General features: G+C 45.8%; 1 protein-coding gene across 2 annotated transcripts in view; it reads left to right on the plus strand.

Annotated features, from left to right (window-relative positions):
• rho-7 (rhomboid family intramembrane serine protease rho-7) overlaps positions 1 to 12,324 on the plus strand; it is a 56,101-nt gene extending 43,777 nt beyond the window's left edge. For both annotated transcript variants that reach the window (XM_068375277.1, XM_068375278.1), the window contains exon 2: positions 10,692 to 12,324. In XM_068375277.1, the coding sequence (XP_068231378.1) occupies positions 10,700 to 11,770 (1,071 nt within the window). In that variant the 5' untranslated portion in view covers positions 10,692 to 10,699 and the 3' untranslated portion in view covers positions 11,771 to 12,324. The remainder of the gene's footprint in view (positions 1 to 10,691) is intronic.
• The last annotated feature ends 10,102 nt before the right edge of the window (positions 12,325 to 22,426 follow it).

Genomic DNA, 22,426 nt, shown 5'->3' on the forward strand with positions numbered 1-22,426 from the left:
GAGTCTTTCGTGCCTTCGAGATATTCAACTTCCTCGATTGGTGTTTGGGAGCCTTAAGCAGGAAGACTGCCCCTTCTGACAAGGACTCGGCCATGCTGATCATGTCCAGCATGGACAAGGCAATACGGGATGGATCTGGCGAGCTTGCGGCTTCTTATGTATCAGGGGTCCTCAAGAAGAGAGAACATCTGTGCTCCTTCTTATCTGCTGGTATCACCCCTTGCCAGAAGTCAGAGTTGCTGTTTGCTCCTCTCTCCAAGTGTCTGTTTCCAGAGGAGTTAATTAAGGGGATGGCTGCCTCTCTTATCCAGAAGGATACGCATGACCTCATGGCTTCTTCTGCACGTAAGGCTAAAACCTTACCTTCCGTGCCTAGACCCGTCCGCCCCTTAGCAGTTGATACACCTGCTTCTAGGTTCATCCCGCCCTTTCGTGGCAGAACCTCCAGCAGAGGAGGTACCCGTGCAGACAGTCACCGTGGCAAGTCCAAGAAGGGTTCCAAGTCTGCAAGAGGCAAGTTTTGACTGCCTTCCTCTCCAGACAGCTGTAGGAGCCAGACTCAAGACCTTCTGGCAAGCTTGGGAGAGCAGAGGTGCAGACGCTCAGTCTGTGAAGTGGCTGAAGGAGGGATACAGAATTCCGTTCTGCCTCAATCCCCCTCTAACTACATCTCCCATCAACCTCTCTCCCAACTACAAGGAGAAGGACAAGAGGCTAGCGTTGCAACAAGAGGTGTCGCTCTTGCTACAAAAGGAGGCAGTGGTCATAGTCCGGGACCATCAATCCCCGGGCTTTTACAACCGTCTCTTCCTGGTAGCCAAGAAGACAGGAGGTTGGAGACCGGTGCTGGACGTCAGTGCGCTCAGTGCTTATGTCACCAAGCAGACGTTCACGATGGAGACGACGAAGTCGGTCCTAGCAGCGGTCAGGCAGGAGGACTGGATGGTCTCGTTAGACCTGAAAGACGCATACTTTCACGTCCCCATCCATCCAGACTCCCAACCTTTCCTGAGATTCGTCTTTGGAAAGGTTGTGTACCAGTTCCAAGCCCTGTGCTTTGGCCTAAGCACGGCACCTCTTGTGTTTACGCGACTGATGAGGAATATTGCGAAATTCCTTCACTTGGCAGACATCAGAGCCTCCCTCTATTTAGACGACTGGCTTTTAAGAGCTCCCACAAGTCGTCGCTGTCTGGAGAATCTCAGATGGACTATGGATCTGACCAAGGAACTGGGCCTCCTGGTCAATTTAGAGAAGTCCCAGCTCGTCCCATCCCAGACCATTGTTTACCTGGGTATGGAGATTCAGAGTCGAGCTTTTCGGGCTTTTCCGTCGGCCCCAAGGATCAACCAAGCCCTAGAGTGCATCCTGAGCATGCTAAGAAGGAACCGATGCTCAGTAAGGCAGTGGATGAGTCTAACAGGGACACTTTCATCGCTGGCCCTGTTCATCGAGTAAGGGAGACTCCACCTCCGCCCCCTTCAGTATCATCTGGCTGCTCACTGGATCAAGGACATGACGCTAGAGACGGTCTCAATTCCTGTTTCCAAAGAGATGAGGTCTACTCTAACGTGGTGGAAGAACAGCATTCTTCTCAAGGAAGGTCTTTCGTTGGCTGTTCAGACCCCCGACCACCGTCTCTTCTCGGACGCATCAGACTCGGGCTGGGGTGCGACATTGGACGGACAGGAATGCTCGGGAACATGGAATCAGGAGCAAAGGACACTTCACATCAATTGCAAGGAGTTGTTGGCGGTTCATCTGGCCTTAATGAACTTCAAGTCCCTCCAGCTAAACAAGGTGGTGGAGGTGAACTCCGACAACACCACAGCCTTGGCTTACATCTCCAAGCAGGGGGGGACTCATTCGAGGAAGTTGTTCGAGATCGCAAGGGACCTCCTCATTTGGTCAAAAGATCGAAGGCTCACGCTGGTAACGAGGTTCATTCAGGGCGATATGAATGTCATGGCAGATCGCCTCAGCCGGAAGGGTCAGGTCATCCCCACAGAGTGGACCCTTCACAAGAATGTTTGCAGCAGACTTTGGTCCCTGTGGGGTCAGCCAACCATAGATCTGTTCGCTACCTCGATGACCAAGAGGCTCCCATTGTATTGTTCTCCGATTCCAGACCCGGCAGCAGTTCACGTGGATGCCTTTCTGCTGGATTGGTCCCATCTCGACCTGTATGCATTCCCGCCGTTCAAGATTGTCAACAGGGTACTTCAGAAATTCGCCTCTCACAAAGGGACACGGCTGACGTTGGTTGCTCCCCTCTGGCCCGCGAGAGAATGGTTCACAGAGGTACTGCAATGGCTGGTCGACGTTCCCAGGACTCTCCCTCTAAGAGTGGACCTTCTGCGTCAACCTCACGTAAAGAAGGTACACCCAAACCTCCACGCTCTTCGTCTGACTGCCTTCAGACTATCGAAAGACTCTCAAGAGCTAGAGGCTTTTCGAAGGAGGCAGCCAGAGCGATTGCCAGAGCAAGGAGGACATCCACTCTCAGAGTCTATCAATCTAAATGGGAAGTCTTCCGAAGCTGGTGCAAGGCCAATGCAGTTTCCTCAACCAGTACCACTGTAACCCAGATTGCTGACTTCCTGTTACATCTAAGGAACGTTAGATCCCTATCAGCTCCTACGATCAAGGGTTACAGAAGTATGTTGGCAGCGGTTTTCCGCCACAGAGGCTTGGATCTTTCCTCCAACAAAGATCTACAGGACATCCTTAGGTCTTTTGAGACCTCTAAGGAACGTCGGTTGTCCACTCCAGGCTGGAATCTAGACGTGGTCCTAAGGTTCCTGATGTCATCTAGATTTGAACCGCTCCAATCAGCCTCTTTCAAGGACCTCACATTAAAAACTCTTTTCCTCGTATGCCTAGCAACAGCTAAAAGAGTAAGTGAGATCCACGCCTTCAGCAGGAACATAGGTTTCACATCAGAAACGGCTACATGTTCCTTGCAGCTCGGTTTTTTGGCTAAAAACGAGCTTCCTTCACGTCCTTGGCCTAAATCGTTCGAGATCCCTAGCCTATCCAACTTGGTGGGTAACGAGCTGGAGAGAGTACTTTGCCCAGTCAGAGCTCTTAGGTACTATCTAAAAAGGTCAAAACCCTTATGAGGACAATCAGAAGCCTTATGGTGTGCTGTTAAGAAGCCTTCGCTACCAATGTCTAAGAACGCAGTTTCTTACTACATCAGGCTTCTGATTAGAGAAGCTCATTCTCATATGAAGGAAGAAGACCTTGCTTTGCTGAAGGTAAGGACACATGAAGTGAGAGCTGTGGCTACTTCAGTGGCCTTCAAACAGAACCGTTCTCTGCAGAGTGTTATGGATGCAACCTATTGGAGAAGCAAGTCAGTGTTCGCATCATTCTATCTCAAAGATGTCCAGTCTCTTTACGAGAACTGCTACACCCTGGGACCATTCGTAGCAGCGAGTGCAGTAGTAGGTGAGGGCTCAGCCACTACATTCCCATAATCCCATAACCTTTTTAACCTTTCTCTTGAATACTTTTATTGTTGTTTTTGGGTTGTACGGTCGGCTAAGAAGCCTTCCGCATCCTGGTTGATTTGGCGGGTGGTCAATTCTTTCTTGAGAAGCGCCTAGGTTAGAGGTTGTGATGAGGTCCTTTAGTATGGGTTGCAGCCCTTTATACTTCAGCACCTAAGAGTTGTTCAGCATCCTAAGAAGACCGCTACGCTCAGTAAGGAAGACGTACTTATTAAAGGCAGAGTAATGGTTCAAGTCGACTTCCTTACCAGGTACTTATTTATTTTATATTGTTATTTTGAATAACTAATAAAAAATGGAATACGGGATACTTAGCTTCTTTGTTAACATGTATACTGGTCTCCACCCACCACCCTGGGTGTGAATCAGCTACATGATCATCGGGTAAGTTTAATATTGAAAAATGTTATTTTCATTAGTAAAATAAATTTTTGAATATACTTACCCGATGATCATGATTTAAAGGACCCGCCCTTCCTCCCCATAGAGAACCAGTGGACCGAGGAGAAAATTGAGGTCTTGTTGACAAGAAGTACTTGAGTACCTGACCACAGATGGCGCTGGTGAGTACACCCCCACCTGTATATCGATCGCTGGCGTATCCCGACCGTAGATTTCTGTCGGGCAACGGAGTTGACAGCTACATGATCATCGGGTAAGTATATTCAAAAATTTATTTTACTAATGAAAATAACATATTAAACTTAGCCGGTGATCATATAAGCTGTCAGCTCTGCTGCCCGACAGAAAAACCTAAGGACAAAATACGCCAGCGATCGCTATACAGGTGGGGGTGTACATCAACAGCGCCATCTGTCGAGCAGGTACTCAAGTACTCCATGTAAACACAGAACCAATTTTCTCTCTGTCGTGCCACTGGCAAGACCTACTAAATACGCTGTTGCTTACTGGATTGATTTTCACAGATTTTGGTGAAGTACTCATTTCTAGTTTTTAGCTTTCGCTTTGCAGAGGTTATCTTCAATACTTCCTTGCATTCTTTGATTGAATTTTGGATTATTTGTTGACGACTTGGATAGATTTTGAATTTCCCCTTTGACTAATTCAAGATGGCTGACCCTTCTCAAGTCCCTAAATACAGGAAGTGTAGTGCTAGGGACTGTTCAAGGCGTCTTCCGAAGGCCTCTATCGATCCTCACACCATTTGTTCCAATTGTCGGGGTAAATCCTGTCAATGGGAAGATCGGTGTGAGGAATGCGTTGGGCTTTCGGAATTCGATTTTCTCGAATTCCTTAAATATTCACGTAGGCTAGAGAGAGATAGAGTCAGGAGGAGTTCATCTCGCTCAGTTGATTTTTCCTCTCCCCATGCCCCACAACCTATTCCTTCCCCTGTAGTGGTTACTCCTGATCCCCCTTCTAGCACTCAACAACCTTCGATGGCAGATATGATGCGTGCCATCCAGGCTCTGGGTGAGAGAGTCGAGTCATTGGCGAGTGACCGCAACCAACTCATGGCAGACGTCAGGGAGTTGAAGGGTAAGAGTGCAGCGGGAAGTGAAGTGAGTGGTAGTGCTGTGAAAAGTGTTAGTGTTGCGCATGGGGGTGCGTCTGTTCGTGCCTGTCGTCCTCCCAGTCCGGGACCAATTGCAAGCTCCCAAGCCCAGGGGAGAAGCAATGTCGTACGACCAAAGGGTTCGACAGGCTTTATTCAGCGGACAGACGTTCCCTCCGTGGTTTCGGACGTATCTTGCCAAGATCGCCCCACCCACATGAAGACGAGAGAGCCCGTTCATTCCTCGTCTGCGGAAGAGGTTTCATGCCAGAAACGATGGACCAAGGTCTCACGGCCTCTCAAACGCAAGGTCCCTTCCGCGCAAGTCCAACGGCCCAGGTGTAGCCACTGGGTCAGTTCGGACTCGCTGCAGTCTTCCGATGACTGCACACCTCCTAAGAGAGGCAAAGTGGTACCGCAACAGGCAGTAACACCGTCTGTTGCCGCACCTGCTGCTGTAGACCCTAAGTGGTCTTTGCTACAGTCTATGCAGACACAGTTAGCATCTTTTATGCAGGAGTATCGTGAGGAGAAGGTTGACGCTGCACCCGTTAGCCTACAACCAACCACGGTTGTGCGTCCAGTAGACGCTGAGGCTACCTTCTCCCGCACTCCAGCTGTGAGAGTCCCACCACCCATGCGCAGTGTACCCTGCCAGCCGCACGTTTACGTTCACAGACGCACGGAACCCTCCGTTGACGTTCGCGAGTTACCACAACAACAGGAGGGTGGAGTTAAGTTGCTTTGTTTTGACGCTGTGCGTCAACCTCCGCAACCCACTGTGGTTACCGCTACTCGCCCGCAGCAGTCACAGACTGACCAACAGTTCCATGACGTTGCGTCTAGTGCAGTCACGCATGCACCCGTGCTGCCGGACTCAGCCGACCAGCTGATTCCTACTCCTTTGCCGCTTCCTCCTCAACATTCAGACGATGGACTCTCTGATGATGACGACGCTGCACATCTTGACGACCCGCACACGGACATCGACGAACCCAAGACCTCACCTCCCTCCTTGGACTTTAGGAAAGTGCTTGCACTGTTCAAGGATTTCTATCCTGATCAGTTTGTGTCTGCAGCACCACGCTCTCCTCCCTCTGAGTTCGCTTTAGGCACGCAGTCATCCGCACCTGCCTTACGAAGCTCGTCCTCGCCCGCTCGTCCAAGAGAGCTTTAAGAGTGCTGGGAGATTGGTTGCAGTCCAAGAAGCAACTTGGGAAGACAGCTTTCATGTTTCCCCCTGCCAAGCTTGCTTCCAGATCTAGCGTCTGGTATGCCACGGGAGAAGTTCTCGGCTTGGGAGTTCCTGCCTCTGCCCAGGGCGATTTCTCAAGTCTTGTAGACTCTCCCCGCAGGCTGGCCATGAGACGCTCCAAGATTTGTTGGACTCCTTCGGATTTAGACCATCTGATGAAAGGAGTATTCAGAGCGTTCGAAGTTTTTAACTTTTTGGACTGGTGTTTGGGAGCGTTGAGCAGGAAGACCTCCCCTTCTGACAAGGAAACTTCCATGCTCATAATGTCCTGCATGGACAAAGCCATACGGGATGGTTCTAGTGAGCTTGCGGCTTCTTTCGTTTCCGGGGTCCTCAAGAAACGGGAACACCTTTGCTCCTTCTTGTCAGCTGGAGTAACCCCATGTCAAAGATCGGAGCTTATGTTTGCTTCTCTCTCGAAGTGCCTCTTCCCTGAGGAGTTGATCAAGGAGATTGCTGCCTCCTTGATTCAAAAAGACACACATGACCTGGTTGCGTCATCCGCACGCAAAGCCACCCCTTTGCCCTCCGTGTCTACACCCAGGATGGATACTCCAGCGTCAAGGTTCATTCCGCCCTTTCGTGGCAGAGCCTCCAGCAGAGGAGGTGCTCGTGCCGAAGGTCAACGTGGGAGCAAGAAGAAAGGTTCCAAGTCCTTTAGAGGCAGAGTCTGACTGCCACCTTCTTCAGACAGCAGTGGGAGCCAGGCTCAAGAACTACTGGCAGGCCTGGGAGAACAGGGGCGCAGACGCACAATCTGTGAAGTTACTCAGAGAGGGGTACAAGATTCCATTCTTGCGCAAGCCCCCTCTAGCAACAACTCCCATCGACCTCTCTCCCAGGTACAGAGAGGAGGACAAGAGACTAGCTTTGCAGCAAGAGGTGTCTCTCTTACTTCAAAAGGGAGCGGTAGTCAAAGTCCGGGACCATCAATCCCCGGGCTTCTACAACCGTCTCTTCTTAGTCGTGAAGAAGACAGGAGGGTGGAGACCGGTGCTAGACGTCAGTGCTCTGAATGTCTTTGTCACAAAGCAGACGTTCGCCATGGAGACGACAAAGTCGGTTCTAGCATCGGTCAGGAAGGAAGACTGGATGGTCTCTTTAGACCTCAAGGACGCTTACTTTCACGTCCCCATCCACCCAGATTCCCAACCTTTTCTAAGGTTCGTTTACGGGAAGGTTGTATACCAATTTCAAGCCCTGTGCTTTGGCCTAAGCACGGCGCCTCTTGTTTTTACGAAACTGATGAGGAATATTGCCAAATTCCTGCATTTAGCAGACATCAGAGCCTCCCTCTATTTGGACGACTGGCTTCTAAGAGCTTCGTCAAGTCGTCGCTGTCTGGAGAATCTAAAGTGGACTCTGGATCTGACCAAGGAATTGGGTCTCCTGGTCAATATGGAAAAGTCCCAACTCGTCCCATCCCAAACTATAGTGTACCTAGGAATGGAGATTCAGAGTCAAGCTTTTCGGGCTTTTCCGTCGGCCCCCAGAATCAGTCAAGCCCAAGAATGCATCCAGAACATGCTAAAGAAGGACCGATGTTCAGTCAAACAGTGGATGAGTCTGATAGGGACGCTTTCATCACTGGACCAGTTCATTGCGTTAGGGAGACTGCACCTCCGACCCCTTCAATTTCACCTAGCTGTTCACTGGAGAAAGGACAAGACGCTAGAAGCGGTCTCGATCCCTATTTCCGAGAAGATGAAGTCTTCACTGACTTGGTGGAAGGACTACATTCACCTCAGAGAGGGTCTGCCACTGGCTGTTCAGACCCCCAACCACGTTCTCTTCTCGGACGCATCGGACACGGGCTGGGGTGCGACATTAGACGGTCGGGAATGCTCGGGCACGTGGAACGCGGATCAAAGAACGTTACATATCAACTGCAAGGAGCTACTGGCAGTTCATCTGGCCTTGAGAAGCTTCAAGTCCCTCCTTCTAGGCAAGGTGGTGGAGGTGAACTCCGACAACACCACAGCCTTGGCGTACATCTCCAAGCAAGGAGGGACTCATTCGATGACGTTATACGAGATCGCAAGGGACCTCCTCACCTGGTCTAGAGATCTAAACCTGTCTCTTGTAACGAGGTTCATTCAAGGCAACATGAATGTCATGGCAGACCGCCTCAGCCGGAAGGGTCAAATCATCCCAACAGAATGGACCCTTCACAGGAATGTATGCAAGAGACTATGGGCCTTGTGGGGCCAACCTACCATAGATCTATTTGCAACCTCGATGACCAAGAGGCTCCCAATTTATTGCTCGCCGATCCCGGACCCAGCAGCAGTTCATATAGATGCCTTTCTTCTGGATTGGTCCCATCTAGACCTTTATGCATTCCCCCCGTTCAAGATTGTCAACAGAGTACTGCAGAAGTTCGCCTCTCACGAAGGGACAAGGTTGACGTTGGTTGCTCCCCTCTGGCCCGCGAGAGAATGGTTCACCGAGGTACTGCAATGGCTAGTGGACGTTCCCAGAACACTTCCTCTAAGAGTGGACCTTCTGCGTCAGCCACACGTAAAGAAGGTACACCCAAGCCTCCACGCTCTTCGTCTGACTGCCTTCAGACTATCAAAAGACTCTCGAGAGCTAGAGGCTTTTCAAAGGAGGCAGCCAGAGCGATTGCTAGAGCAAGGAGGACATCCACTCTTAAAGTCTACCAGTCGAAGTGGGAAGTCTTCCGAAGCTGGTGCAAGTCGGTATCAGTATCCTCAACCAGTACCTCTGTAACTCAGATAGCTGACTTCCTTTTATACCTAAGGAAGGAAAGATCTCTTTCAGCTCCCACGATCAAGGGTTACAGAAGCATGTTGGCAGCAGTCTTCCGTCACAGAGGCTTAGATCTTTCCAACAACAAAGATCTACAGGACCTCCTTAAGTCTTTTGAGACCTCGAAGGAGCGTCGTTTGGCCACACCAGGTTGGAATTTAGACGTGGTACTAAGATTCCTTATGTCAGAAAGGTTCGAGCCACTACAATCAGCCTCCTTTAAAGATCTCACTTTGAAGACTTTTCCTCGTCTGCTTAGATACAGCTAAAAGAGTCAGTGAGATACACGCCTTCAGCAGGAACATCGGATTTTCATCTGAAACGGCTACATGTTCTTTGCAGCTTGGTTTTCTAGCCAAAAACGAACTACCTTCTCGTCCTTGGCCGAAATCGTTCGATATTCCAAGCCTTTCTAATTTGGTTGGAAATGAACTAGAAAGAGTCTTGTGCCCTGTTAGAGCTCTTAAGTTCTATTTAAAACGAACTAAACCTTTACGAGGACAGTCAGAAGCTTTATGGTGTGCTATTAAGAAACCTTCTTTACCTATGTCGAAGAATGCAGTTTCCTATTATATTAGACTGTTGATACGAGAAGCTCATTCCCATCTGAATGAGGAAGACCATGCTTTGCTGAAGGTAAGGACACATGAAGTTAGAGCTGTCGCAACTTCAGTGGCCTTCAAACAAAACAGATCTCTGCAGAGTATAATGGACGCAACCTATTGGAGAAGCAAGTCAGTGTTCGCGTCTTTTTATCTTAAAGATGTCCAGTCTCTTTACGAGAACTGCTACACCCTGGGACCATTCGTAGCAGCGAGTGCAGTAGTGGGTGAGGGCTCAACCACTACATTCCCCTAATTCCATAACCTTTTTTAATCTTTCTCTTGAAATGTTTTTTATTGTTGTTTTTGGGTTGTCTGGAAGGCTAAGAAGCCTTTCGCATCCTGGTTGATTTGGCGGGTGGTCAAATTCTTTTCTTGAGAAGCGCCTAGATTAGAGGTTTTGATGAGGTCCTTTAGCATGGGTTGCAACCCTTGATGCTTCAGCTCCTAGGAGTCGCACAGCATCCTATGAGGATCGCGAGGCTCAGTAAGGAAGACGTACTTAAAAAGGCAGAGTAATTGTTCAAGTCGACTTCCTTACCAGGTACTTATTTATTTTATGTTTGTTATTTTGAATAACTGCTAAAATGAAATACAAAATACTTAGCTCTTAATAATGTAAACATGTAATGCTGGTCTCTACCCACCCCCCTGGGTGTGAATCAGCTTATATGATCACCGGCTAAGTTTAATATTGAAAAATGTTATTTTTATTAATAAAATAAATGTTTGAATATACTTACCCGGTGATCATATATTAAAGGACCCTCCCTTCCTCCCCAATAGAGACCCAGTGGACCGAGGAGAAAATTGGTTCTGTGTTTACATGGAGTACTTGAGTACCTGCTCGACAGATGGCGCTGTTGATGTACACCCCCACCTGTATAGCGATCGCTGGCGTATTTTGTCCTTAGGTTTTTCTGTCGGGCAGCAGAGCTGACAGCTTATATGATCACCGGGTAAGTATATTCAAAAATTTATTTTATTAATAAAAATAACATATTATTTCCAACTTTGTCATATTTTTACAGACTTCGTCATGACTGTGTTATCAAGACTGGCTATTACAACATTCAGGCACTCCAATGGTAGTTTATTTAGAGGACTGGGAAGAGGAGGTCCACCATTTGGTCACGTGTTCCGAGGTTTACGTCAGCCTCGTAAAGCTAACAGAACAGGAGGGATGAATTTGGCTCCAGAATTAGGCTTAGAAGCACCAAATGAGCATAATATGGGGCCAGGATTATTGAAAAGTATGTTATTTGCTGTAGGATTTTGTGGTACAACATTTGTTGGGGTTAGTATATGGCAATATGAATCTTTAAGAGCAAAAGCAGAGAAAAACTCTTGGTCTAGGTGGGCTAACCAACAGTTAAATTCACTGGAAGGCTGGCAATACAAAGAAGGTGACTTTCGTAAAGAACTCAACAGGTTGTGGAACAGTCTTAATGAAGGGCAGAAAGTGTTTTGGCCTCTATGTTTTTTGAATGCTTTCGTGTATGGGTGCTGGAACAATCCATCCTTACGATCAACAATGTTTAGGTACTTTTGCTCTAACCCTGCAGCTCGTGCTGTATGTTGGCCCATGTTTTTATCAACATTCAGTCATTTTGCATTTTTCCACTTTGCTATAAACATGTATGTGCTCCATAGCTTTAGTAGTGGTGTAACTTCTTCACTGGGCAAAGAACAGTTTCTAGGTATGTATCTTTGTGGTGGGGTTATGTCTTCACTTGCTAGTCATGCCTTTAAAGTAGCCTCCCGATGTCCAGGGCCATCACTAGGTGCTTCTGGTGCTATTATGGCTCTTCTAGGTTACTTCTGTACCACCCATCCAAATGCACAGCTTGGTATAGTATTTTTGCCTGGCTTTACATTTTCAGCAGACACTGCAATAAAAGGTGTCATGTGCTTGGATGCCGTAGGCATGGCTCTTGGCTGGCGTATGTTTGATCATGCAGCTCACCTGGGTGGGGCAGTATTTGGTGTGTTATATGCTTATTTTGGTCCAAGATACATATGGCCAAACAGTGAACCACTGATGAGGCAGTGGCATGAATTTAGAACTGAATTATCTGAAAAAATAAGAGAAAAATCAACTAAGGATTAGATTTCCAACCAATATATTGATGTGAATGAAGGCTGCGCAAATGATTGACAGTAGTGTAATAACACCGAGTGTTTTTGATCCTTTAGTTACTATGCTTTTCCCAGGAAATGAGATGAAGGCATATATGTTAATAATGAAAGCTTGCAACTGGGAGTATTTCATATGATGTTGCACATAGTGTAAATAGTGTTATGCGAGGTAACTGTAAATACTGTAAGTTTATACTAATGAAAGCTCTCCACCAATACTGAAAATCACATGTGGCATGAAAATTTTATTATCCCTATCATCTTATTAAGTGGAACTTCCAAGACTGTATATTATGTCAAGTGCTATCATGCAAGAGGATAATGATTGTTAATATTGTTACTAAAAAGTATTCATATATAGTGTTTTGAGGTAATATCTAGTACATTTGCCACTAGTTTACGTTAAGAGTATAAAGTGTATTTATATTTTATTAAAATATGCAGATTTAACTGGTTTCTGTAATGAATATATTAAAATATGCAGATGTAACTGGTTTCTGTAATGAATAAAAGGTTTCTGATTTACTTTGTGTTTGAAATTTTAGAAAGTAAGATGTGTACCAAACGGTTGTGATTTCTAGTTACAGTAAGGAAGTCATCTCTTAAATAGGAATTTTTAAACATCTGACTTACCCGGTTGTTATATATATAGCTTTACGTCCCTGACGTCACGGCAGAAATTTCAAAACTCGCGGCAATCGCCGATTGGGTAGCCAGGTGTACCACCAGTGCACCCTCTAGCCAGGTACCTAGAACCATTCCAGTGATTCCTCATATCTTCCCTGCCGCCGCACCGGCAACATCGTTGGATTTTTCACTCGCTGTAACCTGTATAATTGCAGTTATCTTGGTGATGTACAATTTACTTTTGGCTTTCGCTCGTTTGGTTTTTGTTTTATTTTGACTGAGAGTTAGTGATATGATCGCTATGTTTGTAGCTTGAAAGGGGTAGGATTAGGAGTTTTTCCCCCTACTGTAACACTATCGAACCTACTCTTAATAACATTATGGCGGAAGGAAATCATTCCGCCTACACTATGACGTCACAGATCATGTGACGTAAACTACGTAGTATGACTTGCAAAATTCATTTCTTTTTCTATGCAAGGAATGAAAAGAAAATACTAACTTACAAAGCAAAAGTATTTAAGCTTTATAATGTAAAAGGAATATATTATTTCTAAGAAAATATTTGTCCTATTAGTATATTTTCTTTAGATAATCATCGATCTATTTTCAGAGATTGAATAAAACTAGCATACAGTTAAATTTACGCTACGTAGTACTCATGACAATCGATACAGTCCCACAAATTACTTTGTATCGTTATTTATTTTTTCGATGTTGGGAATTTTAATATTTATCATATAACCTATTGCATTCTTATTCAAACCGTTGGCGGAATAGTAAAATCTCTCGCAGCGGGCAGGTCTAATTACAGTGATACCTCGGTAGTCGAACGACTCTATACTCGAACAATTCGGAGTTCGACCAAAATTTTCGAGAAATTTTTGCTGCGGTGCTCGACCAAAAATTCGGTACTCGACCAGCCGAACACGTGACGACCGCATGGGCTTTGTGATGATCGCGCCATCTCGGCCACTCTCGCTTGTTCGGGAAGCATCAGTTCTCTCGAGAGCGTCACTCAGACAACGCGCGATCAGCATTCGTTGTGATTTAGTGATTTTCAGTGCTTTTAATTGCTTTTTTAGCTTTCATAATGAGTCCCAAGAAAGTAATGAGTGTTAAGGGGAAGGAGAAGAGGAAAACAGTGCGAACAACGATCGAGTTGAAGAAGGAAATTATAGCGAAATATGAGAATGGTGTACGAGTGTCCGATTTAGCGGTAGAATACGGAATGGCGAAGTCGACCATTTCTACGTTTTTAAAGCATAAAGAAATGATTAAGAAGGCGAATGTTGCAACGGGAGTTACGGCGGTAACTAAGCAAAGGCCACAAGTGATTGAGGAGATGGAAAAGTTGCTTTTAATATTTATTAAAGAAAAACAGTTGGCCGGGGAAAGTGTTAGTGAAGCGTTCATTTGTGAAAAAGCGTTGCATATCTATGAAGAATTAGTGAAGAAAAGTCCGAGTACCAGTGAAAGTGATTCATTTACATTTAAAGCGAGCAGGGGTTGGTTTGAAAAGTTTCGTAATAGAACAGGTATTCATCGTGTTACTAGGCATGGGGAGGCAGCTATACTGCAGAGGAGGAAGAAACAATTAACAATAGACCAGTTTTTCACAAAAGAAAAGAAAGCTGCTACATCAAAGCCTGTTTCTCCTCCAAAGAAGAGACAAAGAAGAGAAGAAACCCCTGAAATAGATCTGCCCACCCTTTCATTGGAGAGAGAAACAACTCCTGAAGGAGAACTACCCCGCCACATCATGGAAGGGGACTCTCCTTCCAAGCAGTAACCTCCCCCTTCCATCCTCTCCACATCCATCCCTGTATGCCATCGAACCGCTGCTCAAAGGTATGTTCACTACAGTACAGAAAATGGTTTAAAATTGTTTTATTTTAGTACAGTAAATGGTTTAAAATTGTTTTATAGGATTTTCTGACCAATTTCATACACATTTAGATAATTATTGTTGTTTAGGTACACGTTTTATTAATATTTTGGGCCTGTTCGAGTGCTTGGGAACGGAATAGAATATATACCATTATTTCTTATGGGGAAAAAAAATTCGGTACTCGAACAAATCGGAGGTCGAACACGGATCTCGAACGGATTATGGTCGAGTACCGAGGTATCACTGTATGGTCTTATGTGAAAGAGTTAAAAAGTGCAAGTTTTCAGTGCTAAATTAGTGCAGTGAATTTAATCAGTACAGTGGAGGGTGCGTCTGCTCGAACTTGTCGTTCTCGTAGCCCTAGACCCCTTCCAAGCTCCCCAACCCCTGGGAAAAGGAATGTCAATCGGCGAAAGGAAACGAGAGGTGTTAGCGCCCGAGCAGACGTCCCCTCAAGCGTTCCTGTTGACGCTTTCCAGAACGCTTGCCCTCGCCATGGGAAAGGCGAGGTAAAAGTGTTATCTTCGCCGTCGGATACGCGGCTCACAGACGAGGCTGGCGTCTTACATATTTCCCTTCCTGCTAGACAAGAAGAGAGTTGCTCGTCATGACGCCGAGCGTTTAGATTTTAAACGCCTCGACGCCAAGCGTCAGAAAGAACGCCGAGCGTTAAGGAGATGGACTACATCACGCCAAGTGTCGAGTAGTTGGAAGTCATGACACGTAACGCCGAGCGTCAGAGCATTGGACGGCAAGCTACTAACGCTGCTGTAAGAGTTAGTCACAATGTTTGACACTTGAGTGCAACTTCTAATGTCTCTCTTGTTGGACGAGCGGGGTGTCTAGATCGCAAAACATCATAGTTCCGAGCGTCTAGATTGCGAACATCATAGTTCCGAGCGTCTAGATCGCGAATGTCATTGTTCCGAGAGTCAAGCGTTGGAATAACGTGACGCCGAGCGGCGTAATGACGATCCTCTTGCTCAGCGCAAGCAGTTAGACGTGACGCCGAGCGTTAAACAGTTAGACGTGACGCCGAGCGTCGAGCAGTCAAACGTGACGCCGACCGTGAAGCAGTCAGACGTGACGCCGAGTGTCAAGCAGTCAGACGTGACGCCGAGCGTCCAGCAGTCAGACGTGATGCCGAGCGTCAAGCAGTCAGACTTGATGCCGAGTGTCAAGCAGTCAGACTTGACGCCGAGTGTCAAGCAGGACGTGACGTCGAGCGTTAAGCAGCTAGACGTGACGCCAAGCGTCAAGCAGGACGTGACACCGAGCGTCAAGCAGTTGCCGAGCGTCAAGCAGTCAGACTCGGATGTCGTGATGACGCCAATCGAACCGAGCTTCTAGATCGCGGACGCCTTAGTTCCAATCGTAAGGATGGCGAGCGTCTTAGTTCTGAGCGTCAGGCGTTTGAACAACGTGACGCCAGACGTGATGGTCTTGGGCCCCTTGACACCAGAAGTCAGGGCCTTAAGAAGTTGACTCCTGATATCCAAGACATCTCTACTTTGGTTAGAGCTTTGTCAGAGGAAAGGATCGACGATTATCTTTCCCCCTCTGAACTGTTAGAGGAATTCTCGGAAGGAGAAGATCCTAAGACCCTTCATCCTTCGGTTAACCTAAAGAAACTCATGAGAGTTTTTACGGAAGGGTTTCCGGATTATTTTGTGCCTGTTGCTCCTCGTCCACTGCCTTCAGAATTTACGCTAGGGAAGGCATCGAAGGAGTCTCTTTTTACAAAGATGGTTCTGTCTCGATCATCAAAGAGAGCTTTGAGGATGTTAGGAAACTGGATGCAGTCCCTAAAGGACCAGGGAAAGACGTCTTCTTCTTTTCCCTCGGCTAGATTGACCTCCAGGTCTAGTGTGTGGTACGAGAAGAGAGAAGTTCGCGGCTTGGGAGTTCCTGCCTCTGCCCAAAGAGACTTTTCGAGTCTGGTAGACGCTCCTCGTCGGATGGCCATGAGAAGGACCAAAATACTCTGGTCAACGTCAGAGCTTGATCATCCTCTCAAAGGCATCTTCAGAGCTTTTGAAGTATTCATTTTCCTTGTCTGGACTCAGGGAGCCTTGGGGAAGAAGTTTTCACCCTTGAAGGATGTGGACACTGATAGTCTCAGCCTCATTTTGCCAGGCATGGATAAAACCTTAAGGGACGGTTCCAATGAGTTTGCAGCCCTTTTCTCAGCGATGGGTCCTTCAGAAAAGAGCCCAGATGTGTTCTTTTCTGTCCATTGGGGTTACACCCATTCAGAAGTCAGAATTGAGGTATGCACCCTTTTTTTCTTCTTCTCTTTTTCCTCAAGAATTGGTCAAAGAGGTCTATTCCGCTTTAGACCAAAAGGCCACACAGGATTTGGTGTCTAAAACAGCAAGGAAGGTTCTGCCTACTTCTTTCTCAAGCCGCACAAACAACTGTAGGAGCCAGACTAAACAACTTCTGGCAACTTGGGATAGGAGAGGAGCACACCTTTGGTCCGTACAGTTACTAAAGGAGGGATTCAAAATCATTTTCCTAGGGAAACCTCCTTTAATAGTAACTCCGACAGATCTCTCTGCCAGATACAGAGAGGAGTCAAAGAGACAGGCTGTGCAACATCAAATGTCTCTCTTATTGGAGAAGGAGGCAATAGAGACCAGTCCTGGATGTAAGTGCTCTCAACGCCTTCGTTCAGAGGACAAAGTTCTCCATGGAGACATCAAAATCAGTCCTAGCAGCAGTAAGAAAGGACGACTGGATGGTCTCTTTAGACCTCCAGGATGCTTACTTCCTCATCCCCATCCATCCGAACTTCAAGTAATACCTAAGGTTCGTGTATAAGGAGGAAGTTTTCCAGTTTTGGGCTCTTTGTTTCAGCCTAAGCACCGCCCCTCAAATAGAGGGTGCTTCTGCTAGGACCTGTCGTTCTTCTAGCCATAGACCTCTTCCAAGCTCCCCAACCCCTGGGAGAAGGAATGTCGAACGACGAAAGGAAACGAGAGGCGTTAGCGCCCGAGCACTCATCCCCTCGAGCGTACCTGTTGACGCTTCACAGGATGCTCGCCCTCGCCATATAAAAGGCGAGGTGAAAGTATTTTCGTCCTCCTCGGATGACGCAGCACCCAGACGGGGCTGGCGTCAGACCTCTGAAGAGGAAGATTGCCTCTGTCAAACAGCGTCGTGTCATGACGCCTCAGGCTCCAGGTTGCAGCCATTGGAGCAGTCCGGAATGTGTCCTACTCAGAGCTCATTCCTACAATCGCTGCCTGGAGGATCTGCAGATAACATTGTGCTTATCAGAAGAACTGAGTCTTCTGATAAACAGAGACAAGTCTCAACTGACACCATCCCAAGAGATCATTTATTTGGGGATGGAGCTTCAGAGTCAAATTTTTTCGGGCTTTTCCGTCTGCCTCAAGGACGGAGCAAGCCCTGTTAAAGCTTCTTTGCTTTCTAGTGAAACAGAAGTGTTCTGTGAGAGAGTGGATGAGTCTGCTGGAACCCTGTCCTCGTTGGAGCAGTTTGTCTCCCTGAGAAGACTGAATCTTCGCCCTCTTCAGTTCCACCCCAAACACCATTGGAACAAGGGAAAGGAAATAAAGACAAAATGCATCCCCATTTCGGAATCCGTAGAAGCTGCCTTCAGTGGTGGAACGATCCGGTCAAACTTCTATAAGGTCTTTCCTTGGAACAGAGGCATAAACCAGAAGGAGCTGTTGGCAGTCCTGTTGGCCCTCAGAAACTTCGAAAGGTCAGTACTGACCAGAGTGGTGCAGGTCAACGCCAACAACACTACAGCGTTGGCCTACATAGCCAAACAAGGCGGAACCCACTCAAGGTCTTTTTACGAGACTGCGAGAGTTCTTCTTTACTGGACAAAAGAGAAGAGTAACCCTTGTAATAAGGTTTTATTCAGGGGGAAAAGAACGTGATGACAGAGAGTCTCAGCAGGAGAGGTCAAATTCTGTCCACAGAATGGACGCTTCATCAAGAGGTCGGCTAAAACCTATGGCGGATTTGGGGTCGTCCTTGTGTAGACCTGTTCGCAACCTCGAAGACGAAGAGGTTGGAGACATACTGCTTCCCAGTGCCAGATCTCGAAGCAGTCCACATAGACGCTTTTCTTTTTAGATTGGTCTCACCTGGAGGTGTATGCATTCCCTCCATTCAAGATTGCACACAAAGTGATGCAAAAAATTTGTGTCACACGAGGGAACCAGATTGACTCTTGTGGCCCCCTTTTAGCCCTCAAGAGAGTGGTTCACTGAGGTACTAGAATGGATGGTGGACACCCCGAGAAGCCTTCCATTAAGAGTAGATATACTAAAAAACAACCCCACTTGGAAAGATACCATCAAAACCTCCAAGCTCTTCGTCTAACTGCCTTCAGACTATCGAAAAACTCACAAGAGCTAGAGGTTTTTCAAAGGAGGCAGCTAGAGGAGGTCTTCTACCATCAAGGTTTTTAGAGAATGGTGTAGAGTCACCTCTGTTTTCTCTTCCAGTACCTCTGCGACTCGGATTGATGACTTTCTGTTATACCTTAGAAGGAAACGTAGGTTTTCATCTTCTTCCATCAAGGGATACAGGAGCATGCTAGCAGCCTTCTTCAGGCATAGGAACTTGGACCTTTCAAATAATAAAGGCCTACAGGTTCTTCTCAATTCCTTGAGACATCTAAGGAACGGCACCAGGAATCACCAGGTTGGAATCTGGATATAGTCCTAAAGTTCCTAATGAGTGACAGGTTTGAGCCCTTGCACTCAGCCTCGTTTAAGGACCTCACTATGAAGACTCCTTTTGGTCAGTCTGACGACAGCTAAAGGGGTCAGTGAGCTTCATGCCTTTAACAAGAACATAGGCTTTAGAGATAACAAAGCTATCTGCTCTTTGCAGCTGGGTTTTTTTTGCTAGAACGAACACCCTTCTCAACCCTGGCTCATGGCTTTTTGAGATTCCAAATCTATCGGATGTGGTTCGTGAGGAATTGGAGAAGGTCCTGTGCCCAGTAAGAGCCCTGAAGTTCTACCTGGAAAGAACGAAAGAGTTATGAGACAAGTCAGAAGCTCTTTGGTGCTCGGTCAAGAAGCCTTCGTTACATATGTCAAAGAATGAACTGTCCTTCTTCATCATGCTCTTGATAAGAGAGGCTCATTCACATTGTAGTGAGGCAGACCTCAAGCTTTTGAAGGTCAAGACACGTGAAGTTAGAGCTGTAGCAACTTCCGTAGCCTTCAAGCAGAATAGTTCTTTACAAAGCATTATGAACACAACCTTCTGGAGGAGTAAATCTGTGTTCACCTCACACTATTTGAAACGTGTCCAGACTCTTTATGAGGACTGCTACACTCTGGGACCATTCGTATTAACGAGTGCAGTAGTGGGGGAAGGTTCTTCCACTACTTTCCCATAACCTAATACCCTTTTCTTCTCTTGGAACTCTTGTATTTTTATGGTTGTTCGTGGAGATTAGACGACAATCTTCCACAATCATTGATTTTAGTCAGGTGGTCATTTTGTTCCTTGAGAGTGCCTGGAACAAAGGTATTGGAGGAGGTCCTGTCACATAGAGGTTTTTAGACTGGTTTGACAGCTCCTAGAGGTCTTCAGCCCCCTGGGTGGATTGCTGGATCTCTTAAGGAAAGCGGACATAATGCAAGAATTCATTGAAGTCAGCTTCCTTATCGGGTACGAACCCTTAAGCTTGTTTATTAACTCTTAGGTAAATTCCAACAATTTTGGCAGTCTCTGACCCTCCACCAAGGGTACCAAGGGTGTCAATCAGCTATATATATAACTACCGGCTAAGTCAGATGTTTAAAAATGATATTTTCATAATAAAGTAAATTTTTGAACATACTAACCCGGTAGTTATATATAATTTAATCCCCCCCCCCTCATCCCCTCTAGAGACCTATGGGCATGGAAGATCTGAGGGATCACTGGAATGGTTCCAGGTAGCCTACCTGGCTAGAGGGTGCACTGGTGGTACACCTGGCTACCCAATCGGCAATTGCCGCGAGTTTTGAAATTTCTGCCATGACGTCAGGGATGTAAAGCTATATATATAAATACCGGTTAAGTATGCTCAAAATTTTATTTTATTTTGAAAATATCATATTTTGGAAAGAAAGCTTTTGAAGTTTTGAAAGGGTTTCTGCATTTAAAATTTTATTGTTTTTTGGAAAGGAAGGGATTTTGGGAATCAGGAATGTTTGTATACTAAATTGCCCAAGTATCTTTCCACCTAACCTCATACTTCAAGTACCAACTGCTGTTTAGATATGGAGAAATGTCAGTCTCTCATTTCTGATTTTATTCCAAATTCATTGCCTTTCTTTGTGAACTTTTGTGCTTTAGAGGTTTTAATAGTTTTTTTTTGTGTTTGAATAAATCTTTTAGTAATATTATATTGTGGTTTATACATCATCAAGGCTTGTCTGTCGTGGAATGGAATTAAGATTAAAATTGATGCAAAGCTCCTCATGCTCAATATGTGCAAAGAATTTGGTATAAATTTTATTACTCTTATGGTATCAAAACTGTTCCTAAGACAATCCTTGCACATACTGGGTGCGAAAAAAGTTCCCAAGCAAAGGGCAGCCAAGCAAGAGGACTTTAATGTTGTGTGTTAGGGGTACAAGCAACAAAGATTACCAAAGGTCAATTTATAGTCTGAGCCTCAAAGATAGCCTTGAGGTTGCATAGCTTTTAGAAATAACTGAATGTTTCATTATAACTCTAGTAATCATAATTCATAAATTTCCCAGTTCACTCTTCTAAAATCCACAATGCAATTATATGTAGAGCAGTGTATATATATTTTCCAAGCTCTATGTTTGGCGTTTATTTCACTTAAAATTTTATACAACATGCCCTTCGAGAAATGTGATAATCTCCAGCTTATGTTTGTATTATTATTATTATTATTTGCTGGGCTACAAACCTAGTTGGAAAAGCAGGATGCTATAAGCCCAGGGGCCCCAAAAGGGAAAATAGTCCAGTGAGGAAAGGAAGCAAGGAAAATTGAAATAATTTAAGAACAGTAGCAACATTAAAATAAACATTTCCTATATAAACTATAAAAACTTTAACAAAACAAGAGGAAGAGAAATAAGATAGAATAGTGTGCCCCAGTGTACCCTCAAGCAAGAGAACTCTAACCCAAGACAGTGGAAGACCATGGTACAGAGGCTATGGCACTAACCAAGACTAGAGAACACTGGTTTGATTTTGGAGTGTCCTTCTAGAAGAGCTGCTTACCATAGGTAAAGAGTCTCTTCTACCCTTACCAAGAGGAAAGTAGCCACTGAACAACTACAGTGCAGTAGTTAACCGCTTGGGTGAAGAAGAATTGTCTGAACAACTACAGTGCAGTAGTTAACCGCTTGGGTGAAGAAGAATTGTTTGGTAATCTCAGTGTATGAGAATAGAAGAGAATCTGTAAAGAATAGGCCAGACTATTCAGTGTATGTGTCATCCATCACAATAAATAATTTTTTGGGCTCAAGCCATGTCATCCTGATGGAAGGTTCCTTTAGGCAGCTTTCTAATGGATATTTGGCTACAGTGATACTCCCAGAGAATTGACCATAGGTCTCCAGAATTCTAACTCCTGGCACAAATATCCTTAAAATTTCTCTTGAGGATATCGCATATCAGGGGACGTATATCTTGATACGACACATGGCAATCTTCACACCGAATAGCGTTTCGCTTCGAGGGGGAAGAGTGGCGAAATTGAAGGGGAGCTATTATCAAGGTTACCCTTCCACTCGTACTACTGTACAACAGATTTTGAGCGAAGCGAAAAATCTATTTTTGGGTGAGATAGCCATGTCGTCCTGATGGAAGGTTCCTTCAGTAGCCTCCTAAGGGTATATATGACTACAGTAGATATTCCCAGAGAATTAAACTAAAGGTTTCACAGAATTCTAACTTCTGGCACGGGTACCCATAAGGTTTCCCTTTTGCATATCGTATAATAACAGGGGACGTATGCTTGACACGCCACATAGCTATCTGCACCCTACATAGCGTTTACGCTTCGAAGGGGAAGTGTGGCAAGTTATAGGAGGAACCGTTACTAAGTTCTCCACCTTCGTTACTGTTATGGTACTCTGTGAT

Source organism: Palaemon carinicauda, chromosome 6 (genome assembly GCF_036898095.1).
Source record: "Palaemon carinicauda isolate YSFRI2023 chromosome 6, ASM3689809v2, whole genome shotgun sequence".
NCBI lineage: Eukaryota > Metazoa > Arthropoda > Malacostraca > Decapoda > Palaemonidae > Palaemon > Palaemon carinicauda.